We start from the raw sequence: 18,067 nt of genomic DNA on the forward strand, positions 1-18,067 counted from the left end.
TTAACAAGCAGTAAACCAAAAATACATTTGGTGCTTAGGAAATCAGAGGCGTAGTAAGAGCTTCCCAGTGAATAATTAGAGCTTTACCATTAAACTTTAAAAACCCAGTCCTGTGTATAATTTGGAGTATTGTTGGCAAATTGGCACATGAATACTCTGAGCTGTTCAACTTGGGGTACTTCTGTCCTTGGGAAATAACCTTTTTCTGTTATTGAGAATAATCTTGCAGTCATTAATTTCATATTCTTAAAATAAGTTAATATACTTCAGGCTTATGGAAGTGATTTTTTTAAGGGGACCCAGAGACCATGTGTTCTAGAATCTTGTTCTAGTTTAGTCTGTCTCTAATTGAGGTTGGTCAGCATGTTTGTCCGTGACTTGGATTAATGCTTAAATACAAATATACATACATGTAAATAAGATGAACTATTGTGCTGATGTCCAGTCTTTGTAGATCAAATACAAATTAATTTTACTCTAATTTTTATTCTGTAATATTGAATCAGTTTGAGGAGTCTTTTTAAACTTCATTAATAGAAAATTTCAACTATAAATAAAAGTAGAGTTGTTGTATAATGAACTTCATGTACCTGTATGCCAGCTTCAGTAAATATTTTACACACAGCTACCTTATTTCATTTATAATTACGTATGTCCTCTCCATCCTGCTGTTTGTTTTGGGGTTTTTTTTTTGTTTTTGTTTTTTATTTGTTTTGTTTTGGCTGCATTGGGTCTTTGTTGCTGCACGCAGGCTTTCTCTAGTTGTGGCAAGCGGGGGCTACTCTTTGTTGTGGTGTGCGGGCTTCTCCTTGCGGTGGCTTCTCTTGTTGCAGAGCACGGGCTCTAGGCACGCGGGCTTCAGTAGTTGTGGCTCGCGGGCTCTAGAGCACAGGCTCAGTAGTTGTGGCGCACAGGCTTATTTGCTCCGCGGCATGTGGGATCTTCCCGGACCAGGGCTTGAACCCGTCTCCCCTGCATTGGCAGGTGGATTCTTAACCACTGCACCACCAGGGAAGCCTAAGATCCACTTCAAAAAACAACAGGGGGCTCCCTGTTGTTTTTTGAAGTGGATCTTAAATCTTGGACCTGTCATTTAGGATGACTCTTGAAACATTATAAAGTAGCAAAGACCAATAATTTCCAAGCAAAGCAGAGTGAGGTCTGGAAGTCATTGTTCAAGCAGGTTGTTTTTCATAGCCTGATACTTTGTCAACATGTTTCACTGTCACATTTGTTTCTCTCTCTCTTTTTTTTTTTTGTGGCCACGCCATGGCAACTTGTGGGTTCCCCGACCAGGGATTGAACCCGGGCCCTCGGGAGTGAGAGTGCAGAGTCCTAATCACTGGACCGGCAGGGAATTCCCACACATTTGTTCTTCTGTACAATAATTCTCAATAAATGTTATTATCTAAGAACCAGGAATCATCACTTAGTAGTCCCTGAACTCTCTAGATCTTTTTTGGAGATAGGCACAGTTTTATAAACTGCGTTTTAACAAATCTGAAGAAACTAGTGTGTTCTCTGAGGCTGTTCATTGAGAAAGGTGGGATAGAGTTATAAATGCATCATTTGGAAGATGTAGGCAATGAACACAGAGCAAACATATGGTAAAAACCAAAAACTTGAAACAAATATTTTTATTATACAGGTGATTAACCACAAACATCAAGCAAAGTCATGGATTGTCTTATCACTGGAAATATTTTTTTAAATGTGATGCTTTCTGTCTTGATGTGCAGGTGGCAAGATCAAATGACTTAGTATAATCTTTTCTGTTGGGTTGGCCAAAAAGTTTGTTTGGGTTTTTCTTTAAGATTGTTAGGGTTTTCCAGTAAGATCTTACGGAATAACCTGAACGAACTTTTTGGCCAATCCAATAATTTGATGATAGTTACTCATGAAGGGAACTTTTTAAAGCATTTGGTGTTTTACTCTGACCTATATTGAATAAAACATCTTGACTATATATTACCCCATAGACTTTTTTGGTCTACGGGGTCAAAAAATATAAGCATATATGTTGATGTATTGGATAATGTAATTTGTAAAATATCCAAATTCAGGTAGGTTTTTATGTGTCCCCCCTTTTTGGTGTTTATTATAACCGTGTTTGCAGTAATGAAATTTAGGTAATAATGGAATTAAGCAGAGCAAGAAATAGAAAAGGGCAAGCAAGAGGTATCAGATTAATGAGGGCTAAATGGAAAAAGTAAAGAGAATTCACAGTAAAAGTTAACAAAAAAAATTCCCCTTCACGAAGTGATTTATTTTTTTATCTCTCTGAGAGTGTTGCTAATTGCTGAGATCAGCATTCATTCATTTATTCACTTAAATACTTATTGAGGATTTACTATGTGCCATGTGCAATGCTGGGGATACGGAAGTGGACAGGGGTTTCTGTTTTAGTGATGGGGGCTTACATTCTAATGTTCTTTCACAACCAAGTGTGAAAAGAAATAATGTGATTTCAGGAGTGATGTGAAGTGCTATGACAAAAATGCGTGGTTAAGTCTGAGACAGTGGGCAAGGGGCTACACTGACAGGGTGAGTGGAGAAAACTTTTGATGAAATGACATTTGAAGAGATCTAAATGTTAAGAAAAGCCAGTCATTCCTGAGTGGAAATGAATTTATCATATGTTGCCTCTACACAGAAACTTTTGGTGGTTCCCTATTATATATATGGTCAAAAGTCTAAAATCTTTAGTAGGTCTCTCTCCCTTGAATGAATAAATCAGTTTGGTCCTGTTTTGACCAGACTGATTTATTCACTGTTGTCTCACTACTTTCCTTGCCCAGCATGCTGATTTTTGCCTATCTCCATTTCTGTGCCTGGAATAACCTTTCTGTACAAATTTAAATCCTGCCTGGCTTACTACACACAATTGCTCTGAACCCCAGTGTAGCACCTGCCCTCCATACTACCGAGTGTGCACTTGTTTTGTCTTATTTATATATGTTCTTTCTCTCCTCAATTAGAATAGTCTTTGTGGGGCAAGGCCATTTGTTTTAATTTTATGTAGCTATCTTTGCATATCTAGGATTAGAAACGGGTAAGAAGGTATTTCCTACTATATTCTTCAAAAAAACATACATTAAGAAAAGGTAGAAGAAGAGCTTTATTTTTCTTTATCCACTCAGGAAAAAGTGAACTTGGAGGAAGAACATTCAAGTGAGAATGGGCAGTTAAGAAGTTGGGAAGTAGTAGAAAAGCAGGAACTACTTTGTGCATGCACAGTGTGCCCCATTCCTCTTCACCCACCACTCATGTTTGACTTGTTAGTTTTGAGTGACAGGATTGGAATTAGGAAAGAAAAACCTTAATTTTTGTTTTAAGACAATAGTGGCATAACTGAAACTCATATCCAGGTTTTGTTATTTCAAGGCTTCTTCCATAGTATACTAGGCTTTCTCTTGTTCTTGAGCTGGGTCTTTTTTTTTTATATATATATAAATATATTTATTTATGTTTGGCTGCGTTGGGTCTTCGTTGCTGCACGTGGGCTTTCTCTAGTTGCAGCGAGCGGGGGCTACTCTTCCTTGCGGTGCGCGGGCTTCTCATTGTGGTGGCTTCTCTTGTTGCGGAGCACGGGCTCTAGGCACGCGGGCTTCAGTAGTTGTGGCGTGCGGGCTTCAGTAGTTGTGGCTCGCAGGCTCTAGAGCGCGGGCTCAGTAGTTGTGGTGCACGGGCTTAGTTGCTCCGTGGCATGTGGGATCTTCCCGGACCAGGGCTCAAACCTGTGTCCCCTGCACTGGCAGGCGGATTCTTAACCACTGCACCACCAGGCAAGCTTCTTGAGCTGGGTCTTGAAGCAGGGACTGACCATGGATGGAAGAGAGATTTTATAAATGTGAGGAGGAAGAAAGTGAAGATGTAAGAAGTGAAGGTCAAAGTGTAGATGATTTGTTTTTTTTTGAAAATAGCTTTGGCATTGGAACAGTATATGGAATGGTTCAAATGCTAGGCTAGGGGTTTGTATTTCCTGTGCTCTCTGTCCTGCTGTCATGGTTTTGTTTCACTTTTTCTCCAGCTGGTATATGTATATATTCCTTTTAGTACTTTACCAGTATTGCTGTCTATTCTTATATATTCCTTGCTGTCTGACAAGGATGTTAGTCCAACCAGTAGTGTGGTGTTAATGCTTCTAAAACAGATTTTATCATGTCATATTTCTTTCCAAGTAGTCGAGCATTCTTGCATTCTTCTCTTCGTCCAGAGTAAGTTCTGCACGTGTTGATTCACATTCAAAATCTTCCAAAATCTAGTCAGTCTGTAATTTGATCCATATAGCAGTCCTGAAGTACTTGAGAAAAGAGAAGTCCTGAGAGATGAAGTGAATTTCTCAGAGTTAAATGAATAATGAGAGGTAAAGGGATATTTTCTGAGTTGGTCAGTGCCTACTCTGTCTTACTTTGTTTATTATTTTGGCAATATAATCTTCGAGTATAAGAGAAGAAAGCATAAAACATGAATATTTCCCATTATTCATCATCCCCCACCTTCCCAGGACTAAACCCTGTTAACAATTCAATATACATCTTCCACTGTCCTTTCTATACATTTACAAGTGTGTGTGCATGCATGTATGTCTGTGTTTTAACAAATGGAATCTTTGAATTTTTCTCACCTGTCTTCGAGAAGCTTGCGTATTAGTGGTCTACATTTTTTAAATGCCAATGTACTATTTCACAACATGGTCATTCCCTAAATTACTTACCCAGTGACTATTAATATGTTAATTGGTTTTGGTTTGGTGTGCAATATGGCAATGAAATCCTTGTATGTACATCTTTATTTACATTTGCTGCTGTTGCTTTAGTTTAATGTCTTGTTTTTTTCTTTTTTTCTCAATGAGAATATAAATTCCTTGATAGCACGAATTTATATTCTCATACCTTTTTGTAATTCCCTTTAGGATCTAGCTCACGGAACTGAGCAAATGTACTAACATATAACAAAGCAAAAATATTTGCAGAGCTGTCACTTGGAGCTGTCACTGTGTCATGTTTCTATGACTGATATATTCATTAACATATTCACTGCCATTAGCTAAGTTAACCCTTTGATTGGCACTACCGTAATACTTTGTTGATTTTGATGTTCAATTTCCACATGCTTGTGTTCCTTACATTTTTTTCTCCAAAATTGAAGTGGCTTCATTGATTTTTCTGCTTATAAGAATAACATATGCTCATTACATTTAATTCAACCACTGTCAAAAAATTCAAACAAAATCTTCAACCTCACAGCAATGTCTGTATCAGAAGTTACAAAAATGGCATTTTATTATATGTCTTTCTTTGCCATCTTCTTTTTTCTCCACTTAGTATCAAGAACATTGTTTCTAATGGCTATATAATCTATTATATGGCTATTCCATAATTCATTTAATCACACCCCTTTCGCTAGGCTCTTAAAGTGTTTCTAATTTTAAAAATCAAAAACACCATTTGTTAAACTTTATTGTTCGTTTATCTTTGTGTACTTACTTGTTCCCTCAAGTTCTTAGAAGTTGAATTCCGTAGTCAAATTGTCAAGTTTATTTAATGGTTAGGTCATGGGTTGTGCAAACCTGATCTTCTGTGTAGGAGGGAAAAATAAGAGAAATAAACCATTTTCCTCATGATGCTTAGGGTCCATTTGAGGAGATAACAGTCACCTTCGGAACTTCAAAAGAACTGTTAAAAAGTGCTTAACAGAGTCAACTTTATTAAGTAGTAAAACATAATACAAAATGTTGGGAGGTTATAAGAGAATTCTGTTATCAGAGTTAGGTATAGTTATTTGGTCAAAACTTCATGGAGGAAATGGATTTAGGATGGAAAGGACAAAATGCAGAACTGAATTTATCCAATTAAAAATAAGCATTTTCCCAATAATCTAAGAATTTAGATGTCCATTAATTGAAATACCAAGAATAAATTTGCAGAAAGAATTTGAAGTAAATTACTTGTTAAATATAAAAATTTAGAACTCTTCCTGTGGCTTTCATCATAAATAGTTACTTTAAGTTAAAATAAATAACCAAACATTTTATTTTGTTCAGTTTGAAGCTCACCTATTTCAAGAGAGAAGCAGTAGCAGCAGGAAATGTCTGTGCACTTAGTGTTCAAAGCACTATTGCATTATCAGTGATGAGTCAGGTTTGATTTGGCTTTTGAGAATTGGTCCATGCTTAGTCATGGTGTGCTTCTATCATGGTTCCCTCTGGTGGCTTTTTAATTAGATGACTAGGGTCATGGAGAGCATTAACATCGGCATACTTTCCCTTCACTCACTTTCACAGTGGCAGGTAATTGTTGAGTTTATTTTGGCTTGTTTTTTATTTTAAATACTCTTCACGTGCATGACATGATGTCAGAATAAGTGGTTAGTAATGATGTTATGGACAGTGGAAAATAGATGACTATTATCTAGAATTCTGAAAATTTGCCTTGCTACACCTACTGTTCTGCTGGGTCCCTGAAGAAATAAGCACTGAGGCTATTGCGGGGGGGAGTGTCTTCATTATAACTAGGCTCTTCGAGCTCCTACAGCTTTGGCCCCCAAATCTACTTTGGTGAGCTAGGTAAGACTAAAGCTGCAGAGGCTTATAGCCTAGCACAGTGAAAAGCCCAAGTAAGTTTTCCTCCTGGAGGAGAGGAGCACATAGGAAAAAACAGAGAAGAATAGCTCAAAACACTTTAGAAGGAAAGCAGTTCCAACAAAGAAGATAATCCAAGGAGAGGCTAAGAAGACCTTCCCCTCCAGAGCTCAGACCAGTTTTGTCCTGGGGTGCATCTTGACCACCCTTGCTCGTTAAGTCCAGGGCCCCCCTGTGCCAGTGTTCTTCTCTGCTCTCTTTTCCTAGTTTGGTTCATTCAACAAATATTAAATATTTATTTAAGCATTCTTGTGTACCTGTATACAGGCCCAGGTACGTAGTGGATAAAATAGAAAAAAATCCTTATCCTTTTGGAGCTCATATTTTCCCTTCTGTAAATCCCCCCCCCAAGGCATATATTACGCCCAGCTCTACTCCTGTCATCAAAATTCCACCTCTGCTACAGGGATATAATTGGGTATTTTTTGGTGTTCATTTTGTTCTTGACCCATGTAGTTGCTTTTCTTCTTTTGGTTGGTTGTGTGATGTAAATTTAAAGATAGACTGGGGGAAAGCCTGGAGTTCCTGCCAAAGGATGGTATGGGTGGACAACAGAGATGTTTAGGTTAAACACAGTGAGGCAGTTTATATGTTTTTGAAAACAGATTGGAAATATAGTTACGGAGGGGATAAAAATAAGGGAGATTACTGAAGGAAAGGCAGTAGACGGCTGCTTTGAATATCTGCTGTGTGCAGAGCTTTTTTAGATGTTACGGGGGATGAATGTCAACTAAAAATATTAAAAGATAAGTTAGTACTGAAATAATTGGAACTAGCATAATAAAGTGGAAGGGGTGTTAGACTAGAAATCTGCTAACCAGATATCCTAATGAGTACCCTGAAGAAGTCAGTCTTTCTGGGCTTCAGTTCCTTTGTCTGTGGAATGGGAATAAAACTGGATCAGTGAGTGGTTCACAACACTGTACGTTAAAAACTTCTGGGAGGCTTTTACAATTTAGTTTTTGGAGGGTTGGGCTTGGGCCTGTTTTCGGAAGCTTCCACTGATATTATTTAAAAGCTCCCCGGGTCCAAGTTGAGAACTGCTGCACAGGATCAAAGGTATTTCCAATTATGACGTCTTAACATTTTATGAAATTAAGCATAGCATGAACAACTATAGCTGTGGAAATATATGCAAATAGGATTGTTGGAATGATTAATGTTAAGATATTATTAAGAAATCAACAGGCTGGTGTAACAAAGGGGGTAACACCATTCTTTTTGCCATTAACTTCTTTCATTCGTGTCTTATTTTCCTGCATGTTTTTTATAAAGAGTGTTAAATGTTTTTCTACAGTTTTTTCTTAATAAATGTTGCCTAATAAGCAGCTTTGAATTTCCACATATCTATAGAAAGTTTCAGTTGCTGTTTCTTATCACTGGAAAACTCGTTAGTTTGTTAATCCAGGGACTAATGAATGAGAGTGAGCAATGGGGCCTGGAAAATCTCAGCATCCTCAGCTACACTGACACTTCAGACCATTAGTGTGTTGAGGACTTTTATAATGGTGGTGAATATTCCTTATTATTTCCCAAAGGATAACTTTGAGGACATTGTCTATTTATATTTTCCCATTCATTCCTTTACATAATTAAGAACTGAGGTAATATAGTTTTATTGAGAAACTTTTTTTTAAAGATAGTCATAAGATCTCAGAGTTGGAGGAAAGAATAAAAGTTATCTGATGGTTGAATTCTTTATTCACAACCCTAGAGAAATGGTTGTCTAAACTGTATTCGAACCTCTCAGTTATCTGGCAACTCAACTAACTCCCAAGAAAGCTTATTCCATCTTTGGAAAGCTCTGATTATTAGAAAGTTATTTTCTTATGTTGAGAGGACTAAAGTCTAACTCTCTGGAGTCCCTTGGGACCATAATACAGTGTTTCTGCTTCATATTGAAAAGTTCTTCAGTTGACTTTTCACATCTTAATTCTTCTCCAGCTAATTACATCCGTTCTCTGGCTGTTTTGTATAGCTTTGTTTTGAGACACTTTATCTTGTTTATTCATATCACTTTTGAAATGTGTTAGCACACAACAGTGTGTGTTTTGGAGGAGAGGGGTTTGCTTTTAAAACCAGCCTTCAATAAGAGATTTCTCACTTTGCTCATACTGTAGTCTATAAGTTAGTTTTGTATCACATAAATTGATCTCAGTCGTGCCACACTGTAACCCTTACTTTTGACTAGTAAGTTTTTCAATTTGTCAGATTTTTTGCTCATAACCTAGTTATTTGTAAATTTGACTTCTTGGATGCAACTGTAGGACTTCATATTTATTTCTTCGTACTAAATTTTATCTGGTATATCAATATTTTTGAATCTTAATCCAGTGAATTCACCATCCTTTTTAGCTTGAGATATTGTACAGAATTGATAATCATACCCTTTGTTATACACATGTCCAGGTGGTTGGCAACCATGTCAGATAGGCAAAGTCATTTTTAGATAGTATATACAAAGCTAAGGCCCAGACCTGTGTGCTGTAGGTACTCTAGTCCTGTTCCCTGCTACTAGAAACTTCCCTCTGAGTAACGCTGGCATATATTTTCTTTTTTTAAATTTTATTTATTTATTTATTTATGGCTGTGTTGGGTCTTCGTTTTTGTGCGAGGACTTTCTCTAGGTGCGGCAAGCGGGGGCCACTCTTCATCGCGGTGCGCGGGCCTCTCACTTTCGTGGCCTCTCTTGTTGCGGAGCACAGGCTCCAGACGTGCAGGCTCAGCAATTGTGGCTCACGGGCCCAGCCACTCCGTGGCATGTGGGATCTTCCCAGACCACGGCTCGAACCCGTGTCCCCTGCACTGGCAGGCAGACTCTAAACCACTGCGCCACCAGGGAAGCCCTGGCATATATTTTCTTAAACATCTGCTTTCTAAATCTGTAAAACTGGAACACTCTTTTCTTGGCTTCTCCTAAGGTTAGTGTGCTTCATCTCACTTTTTAGATCCAGTTTAAATGTATCCTCTTCGGAAAGGGCTTCTCTGGCTACCTCATCCCAAGTAGCCTCTCACAGTAATGGGAGCATTACTATTTTATTAGATCACTTAACTTTGTTCAGTGGTACAAGTATGGTTTATTATTTGCTTCTCCTCTTCTAGAATGTCAGCTCCATGAGGTTGGAGACTGTATCTTTTGTCACTTGGTGCTATGTCCCTAGCACCTGGCATAGTGCTTGGCACAAGTTAGGTACTCAGCTGTCAGTTGAAGGATGACTTTACTGCTGCAATGTTTTGTTGTAGTTTTACTTTGTGCATAATTTGTGTAACAAAAACAAAAGGAATATTTACTATACCTTTTTGAATTATTGTATTCACTTTCACCAACTTTCCAGAGATTCTGTGACATTCCAGTGATGGGATAGCACACCTCCAGTTGGAAAATCTCTGCTTTGCTCTGATCACCTTTAATCACATCTGTAATTATCTTTACATCTAGCCCATTTTTTTCTGTTCAGTATGCTTCCAAAAGGATTTCATGAAAGATCTTATCAGTTGCCCAGATACATGTAAAAATGGACAGAATTTTAGAAATTTTTGTCTCAGATATGAGAAAAGCCTTTAATTGGGAAAATAATATCTAATTGGAATTTCAAGTAGAAGGATCCTAGTAGATTCCTTATTGAAATAAATATCTACTTGGTATTTATTTTATTTCCCTGACATATGCTTATCAAAGTGGGGCTAGATACTTATTCTTTGTGAAGTTATATTGGGTTTTAATAAATTATCTCTTTACTAGTTCACCTGGAGTCTTGTCTGGAATCCATATCAAGATTACCAGTCTATTGTTTGAGGACTCCATCTTTATTTGAAAATTAGAATGTTATTCAAAGAATATTGACTATAATTCAGCAGTTTGATTTACTCGTTCTTCTGATTTAATTTAATTTAATTTAATTTATTTATTTTTGGCTGTGTTGGGTCTTCGTTGCTATGCGCAGGCTTTCTCTAGTTGCTGCGAGCGGGGGCTGCTCTTCGTTGTGGTGCGTGGGCTTCTCATTGCGGTGGCTTCTCTAGTTGTGGAGCATGGGCTCTACGTGCGGAGGCTTCAGTAGTTGTGGCCCACGGGCTCAGTAGTTGTGGCTTGCGGGTTCTAGAGCACAAGGTCAGTAGTTGTAGCACATGGGCTTAGTTGCTCCGTGGCATGTGGGATCTTCACGGACCAGGGGTCGAACCCGTGTCCCCTGCATTGGCAGGCAGATTCTTAACCACTGCACCACCAGGGAAGCCCTGGTTTGATTTTAAATTAACTTTGATGTCTTTTCTGTGTTAAAGGGCCAAGTGAAATATGTTTTGAGATAAAAGCTAGAAGCTCTTCTCAGATTCTGACAGGCTTTTTTCCTTGTCCATTTGTTCTTAAGTACACAAGCGATCACGGTTCCCATCTGTTGGTAGACAGAATTCATGCAGGTTTTTTCATGTAGGCACCAAGTTTTATACCTGTCTGTGAAATTCTGTAATTTGAAAGTCCATAAATAAACATCTGTATGACTTAATCATTATTCTGAAGAGAATTGTGGTTGTTAATGAATTTTTGAAAAAATACATTTTCTGTTTTAATAATATGTGTCTTTTTTCTCCCCCCACCCAGAGAATGGATCTTGGAGAATGTCTGAAAGTCCATGACCTGGCTTTAAGAGCAGATTATGAAATTGCATCCAAAGAACAAGATTTTTTCTTTGAACTCGATGTATGTCATTTTGCTTCAACAATTAGATTATCTTTTGTAGTAAAATATTTTGAATATGCATTCATATCTCTTAATGGGAAAAGGCTCTTAGCAAATTATCTTTTTTGTGATTATATGAAGGGTAGTACTAAATTAAGTAAGATTATGTCCTGTCTTGACTAACAATATTTTTTAAAAATAGGTGAAACTGGGTATTTTAAGAAAATGTGTGAAAGTTGTGCACGTCATATATTCTTTTGATAATTAAGCATATTCTTCCCAGTTAAGGTAGTTGTGATTAAGGAAATACCATCTTAAGCAAATGTAAACAACTAATTTCTAGTGTATATAAAGCCCTTTAATTACTGAATTTTTACATTAGTATTTATTTTTGTATTTGTAAATATGTATGTAGAGAGAGGGAGGATATTAAGGACAATGTTGTTTTTTATGTAAAACTAATAGAAGAAATATTAGAGGAAATAGAAGGTACAATTTAGGTATCTAAAGGGCTCAGACTCTTGACTTTATTTTTTTTTTAATACAAACAGAATAATTGGGACTTTTTTTTTTTTATAGAAAACGTACCAATCAGCATTACATAAAACATACTGATGACCATAAACCTTATATGTTTTATCAGTGAGGTAGTAGATGTTTCATTTGGTTTGGGAGATAAAGTAGTAAATAGGCCCCCCAATCTACTTTTTTGAACTTCCAAGAATTTCTCCTAACGGAAATGAAGTCACCTATGTAAACATAATTTAATATGGGGCTGGAGCAGTCAGGGAAACACCATAAAGTGATTGTGTTATGATTTAATATACACTGGGCATAAAATACAGCAGAAATTCACCACCATGTAGATGTAGGGGTATGGTGTTTTCAATCTTTTTCTATTATGGTATGATAATACATTGTTTTTACATATCAAGTATCTACAGATTAAATTTCTAGAAATAGAATAACTGAGTCAAAGGCCAGTTTTGCCTGGTTGCCCTCCATGAGAATTATCAATTTATACTCCCACCAGTATGTATGAAATTGTCTATTTCCCATAGGCCACATAGTGTGCTCTCAAGATTTCTATGTAGCTTTGATAGATGAAATGTGAAATATAGTGTAATTTTAATTTGCATTTCTCTTATGAGTGAGTTTGAAAAAATTTTATAGATTTAAGATCTGTTTTTATTTCCTTTTCATTGAACTGTCAGTGTACATTTTCTAGGGGGTGGGTGCTATTTGCTAATCTTGGATGTTAGTATTTTTCTAATTGATTTGCACTGACTCTTTACAGATAATAAAAATTAGTCCCTTTTCTCAGATAATACATTGTATTTTTTTCCTATTTCTTTTTTGGTAGTTGTGAGTCTTGCAAAATGTTTGTATAGTTGTCCAATTTATTAATCTTTCAAAAATCTATTAGATTAATTCAAAAGGCCTTCCCTATCCTGATATGATGAGAATTCTCTCTCATGATTTCTTCTGGAATTTTTATGGCTTTGTTTTATATATTTAAATCTGTGATCCAACTTAAATTTATTCTGTTATAAGGAATTGAGGTATAGATCTCTCTTTTTCCAGATAGCTACTTAGTTGACCCAACACTATTTATGGATTAGTTCATCTTTTTTTAAAGATAAAATTTAAACTAAAAGAATTAAATAGCTGTTTCTTTCTCATCACAGATAAAAGGTTTTATTTTGCATATTCATGAAATTCATGGGTTAATCAGCCATTTTTAGAATTTGGTATGTGTTGAATAAATTTATATTTTTAAACATTTGTGTTTTGAATTAGCTGTATTTCTCTACAGTAAGATATGAAAGTCCAAATCGGTTGGTTTGGGAATCTTTAAAGTTTACTTTTAAATGAATTATTATTTAATTATAGATATATTAATATATGCCTGATAAGTGTCTTTTATATAAATATTGACCTGGATTTTTGCAATGCAGACACTGCTAAAATTCTCAGTGGTTTATTCTTTGAGAAAAGGGCAGGTTTTCCTGATTGTAACATTTTCATTGTGAAAAATTTGAAAAGCACATGAAAACAGATTATTAAAAATTATCCATATATTCAGAAATAATTACTGTTAACATTTAATGTATGCTCTTCCATTTTTTCTATGCTACTTTATTTTACAAAAATGGGATCTTGCTGCATTTAACGTTTTGTAACTTTTTATTTACAAATAAGTCATGACCATTTTCTTATATCCTTAATGTGTTCTACTAACACCTTTTTTAAATGGCTGAGGATTAAATTTTCCAAGTGTTACCTGGATAATATTTAGGGTATTTACAACTTTTCACCATTAAAAATAACACTGTGAAGAACATCTTTGAATATTAATTCCTCCGTATACCTCTGATTACTTTCTTTTTTTTTTTTTTAGCCTTTCCCAGAAGCTCCCAGCAGACTTTTTTTCTTTTAAGAATTCTCTGCAAGGGACTTTTTATTTATTTATTTTTGGCTGTGTTGGGTCTTCGTTTCTGTGCGAGCGCTTTTTCTCTAGTTGCGGTGAGCGGGGGCCACTCTTCATCACGGTGTGCGGGCCTCTCACTTGTCGCGGCCTCTCCGGTTGCGGGGCACAGGCTCCAGACGCACAGGCTCAGCAGTTGTGGCTCATGGGATCTTCCTAGACCAGGGCTCGAACCCGTGTCCCCTGCATTGGCAGGCAGATTCTCAACCACTGCGCCACCAGGGAAGCCCTGATTACTTTCTTAAAATAGATTTCTAGAAGTAAAATTACTAAGTCAGGGGTCATTTTTAAAGCTTTTGATAACGATTACCATGGTGCCTTTTTATAAAGGCTGTGCTAGTTTGTGCTTCCTTCAGCAGAGTATGAGAGTGGCAGTTTCCTTATAGCCTTACCTTTCCTGGGAATTATTTATGTCTATTCTTTGTCAATTTGATAGATGATGAGTAGTGTTTTCAATTTGTAACTGAACCCAGTTTTGTTATTTTTTTATTCCCATGGTAGCGTCTTAAAAAAAGTGTAATTTGTGAGTAAAGATATCTATGAATAAGGTTGATTTTTCTTGCAGTGATTGTCTTTTAATTAAACTTTGTAGGCTATGGACCATCTGCAGTCATTCATTGCAGATTGTGATCGAAGAACAGAAGTGGCTAAGAAAAGATTAGCAGAAACTCAGGAAGAGATTAGTGCTGAAGTTGCAGCAAAGGTAAGATTTTCAGTCATTTCATTAATACAAAGTATAGTTTTACCTCACTACTTTTGTTTTAACTTTATTTTGAAATAATTACATTCATAGGAGATTGCAAAGACGTATATAGGGAATTTTACGTACTCTTCCTTTAGCCTCCCCTAGGTTAACATCTTGCACAGCTACAGTACAGTATCATAAGCCAATAAATTGGTATTGGGCCAATCCTTACATTTAATTCAGATTTCACCAGTTAGGCTTATGTGTGTATGGCTCTATGCAGTTTCATCACGTGTTACTTGGGTAACTACCACCATAATTAAGTTACTTAACTGTGTAGCATCACCACATACTCCCTTGTGTTACCCCTTTATAGCCACACCCATTCCCCACTAGCCCCTGGCCACCACTAATCTATTTTCCTTCTCTATAATTATGTAATATCATTGAATATTATGTAAGTGGAATCATGCAGTATGTATCCTTTTGAGATTGGCTTTTTTCACTCAACACAACTTCCTTACTTTTCATACAAGTTGTTCATCAGTAGTTCATTCCTTTTTATTTTTGAGTATTCCAGAGTATGTATATACCACAGGTTAACCATTCACATATTGAAGGACATTTGGGAAGGACATTTTGGTTATTGGCTAATACCAATAAAGCTGCAATAAATCTTTACTTACAGATTTTTGTGTGCACATACGTTTTCATTTCTCTGGGATAAAGGCCCAAGGATACAGTTATTGGATCATTTAGTAAATATATTTTTAGTTTTGAAAGCAAGTGCCAAACTTTTTTCTAGAGTGGCTGTACCATTTTACATTCCTGCCAGCAGTGTGTTAGTGATCCAGTTTCTCCACATCCATGCCAGCGTTTGATGGTGTCACTATGTTTCTTTCTTTCTTTTTTTTTTTTTTTGGCCGTGCGGTGTGGCATGTGGGATTTTAGTTCCCCGACCAGGGATCAAACCCGTGCCCCCTGCATTGGGAGTGTGGAGTCTTAACCACTGGACCGCCAGGGAAGTGCCACTGTGTTTCATTTTAATCATTCTGAAAGGTGTGTGGTGATATCTCACTGCAGTTTCAGTTTGCATTTCCCTAATGACTCATGATGAACATTTTTTTCACCTGCTTATTTGCCAACTGTATAACCTCTTTTGTATAACCTCTTCAGTGAAATGTTTGTGTATGTCTTATGCCCATTTTCCAAATGGATTGCTCATTTTTTTAATGTTGAGTGTTGAGTATTCTTCAGATGTTCTACTTTACTCACTACCTTTTAAAAATGTTTTGTTGAATACTTATATGCAAAAAGTAAATAGAAAAGTACAGTGAACCCCAGTGGATTCAAAGCCATCAGTCTTGTGCTATTGTTTCATTATTTTAAAAGCAAATTCTAGACGTCATATCATTTCACCTCTTAAACATAACCATAAAATTACATCCATAAAGGTAACAATTTTTTAATATTATCCAATATCCAGAATGTGTTCATTTTTCCTGTGTAGAGTTGGTTTGTTGAATCAGAATTCAAAGTCCACATATTGACTTTTGTTGGTTTGACTTACTACTTTATAGTATTTTGTACCATTCAGTATAGTCTGGCACATTTTATGAAAACGCAGAATGGAGACAAAGTTACTCAATAGAGTTTAGGTGACATGATTAAATATAGTGCTCATATATGTGTGTACAAAGGGAGATGGCTTCCTTGTTTGAGGAGAGGGTTACTTTTAACCAACTTTTTCTGGAAAGTTCCCTTAAGATGGGGACTGTAAAGATGGGCATCCTAAAGTACAAGGAATCTCATTTCTCATGGTTGAAAGAGATCCACAGGTGTTGGCTAGACCCCAGCTGTATTGATTTATACAGTATTGTATTGGTTATCTATCACCACAAAAATGCTGTTTAACAGAGTACCTCAAAACTTAAAACATTAAATATTTATGTAGCCCGTGAGTCTATAATCAGTGACTTAGGCTGAACTTGACTGGGCAGTCATTCCTGTTTCAGCTGGGCTCAGTCACATGTCTTCCAGTCGGCTGGAGGCTGCTGAACTATGGCCTAGAAGGCTAGCCTGGCCATGTTCTCATGGTGGTAGCAGAGGTGCAGAAGTATCAAGCCCAGTCATACAAGCACTTTTTAAGCCTTCCCTTATGTCATATTTGCTACCGTCCTGTTAACCAAAGCCAGTTACATGGCCAGGTTCAGAGTCAGCGTATGATGGTACTCAGTTACGTAGCAAAGGGCACAGATGCAGGAAGGGTGAAGAGTTTTGGTCATTAATGCGATCATTCTGTGGCAGGTGTTTAAAGAAAATATCATTTTGTTAAAAGTGGTAGGATAATGATAACAGAGTTGGGGATTTCTTTGAGGGACAAATATATTGGATTGAGGTAAATTTCAGAAGTAAAGATTACTGGCACACTACTTTGTTGGGACTGGATGTCCATTTCAAATCAAAACGTTCTTTGCGGGACCTGCCTGGTGGTCCAGTGGTTAAGAATCCTTCTTCCAATGCAGGGGACACGGGTTTGATCCCTGGTGAGGGAACTAAGATCCCACATGCCACGGGGCAACTAAGCCCACGTGCTGCAGTGACTGAGCCCGCACGCCACAACTAAGACCCAGTGCAGCCAAAAGCGAAAACAAAAACTTCTTTACTAATATTATTGGCCACACAGGCTGATTACTTATTTTGTAGCCAAAGTAAAGACTGTGTTTATGTTGTCATGTGCCGTTAAAACAATAAGAATGAACTAGATTCCCACGATGATGGTGGTGGTGAGGAGGAGGCATATCAAAACCCAAGGCAAGAATTAATCCTAATGGAAAGACATGGACTAAGAGAGAAGGGTGCCATGCTTGTATACTGAATATCAGTAATGTGCTGCATGCATGTACAGGCACATTTTCTCGTTTCTCACAACTTTGTGAGATTATCCGTACTTCTCAGATGAGGAAGTAGATTCAGGTTGCGTAATATGGCCAAAATTGCATGGCTGGTAATTGGTTTGGCAATTGGACTCTAAAGCCATATCTTTGCTTTAAAGAATATCCTCCAGTTCGTTTCTTTTACTCATGTTTGAGTGTATGCTATTTCCTGGGCATTGGAAATACAAAAATGGTATACAGATATCTTTAAAGTGGTGTGATATATATAAAAGTAATGGTCATAGAAGATACAAAGATGGCACAAAGGAGGGTATGGCCCTCTCTGCTTAAGTGTCTTAAGTGAGGGCAAGGTGTGGTGATTGATTGTTCGTCAGTGCTTCACATAATAGACTCTTGAGTTGAATCTTACTGAATAGATAGACATACATTAGGCAGGTAAGGGAGGTAATGGACGACATCGCAGGAAGAGGGAAGCAGTACATGCCAAGTCACAGAGGAAGAAAACAACAGGGTAAGTTTGGGAAACTAAATATAAGTGTAGATTTGTTGTGAAGTTGGAAAACAGAAAGAGATAGTTTGGAAAGGTACAGAGAGCCAAATTGTGGACGAAAATGTATCTTATACTTGGAATGCACTGCCAAAGCGGAGGTTGAGAAGTAATAGTTACATTGAGATCAATTGT

General features: G+C 37.0%; 1 protein-coding gene across 7 annotated transcripts in view; it reads left to right on the forward strand.

The window, feature by feature from the left end:
• LOC309632602 (putative RNA-binding protein Luc7-like 2) overlaps positions 1-18,067 on the forward strand; it is a 56,244-nt gene that overhangs the window by 20,705 nt on the left and 17,472 nt on the right. For all 7 annotated transcript variants that reach the window (XM_082400359.1, XM_082400361.1, XM_082400364.1 and 4 more), the window contains 2 exons: positions 11,238-11,336; positions 14,396-14,506. In XM_082400359.1, coding sequence (XP_082256485.1) covers positions 11,238-11,336; positions 14,396-14,506 — 210 coding nt within the window. The remainder of the gene's footprint in view (positions 1-11,237; positions 11,337-14,395; positions 14,507-18,067) is intronic.

Source organism: Balaenoptera borealis (assembly GCF_965194805.1).
Source record: "Balaenoptera borealis genome assembly, chromosome: 7".
Taxonomy (NCBI): Eukaryota; Metazoa; Chordata; class Mammalia; order Artiodactyla; family Balaenopteridae; genus Balaenoptera; species Balaenoptera borealis.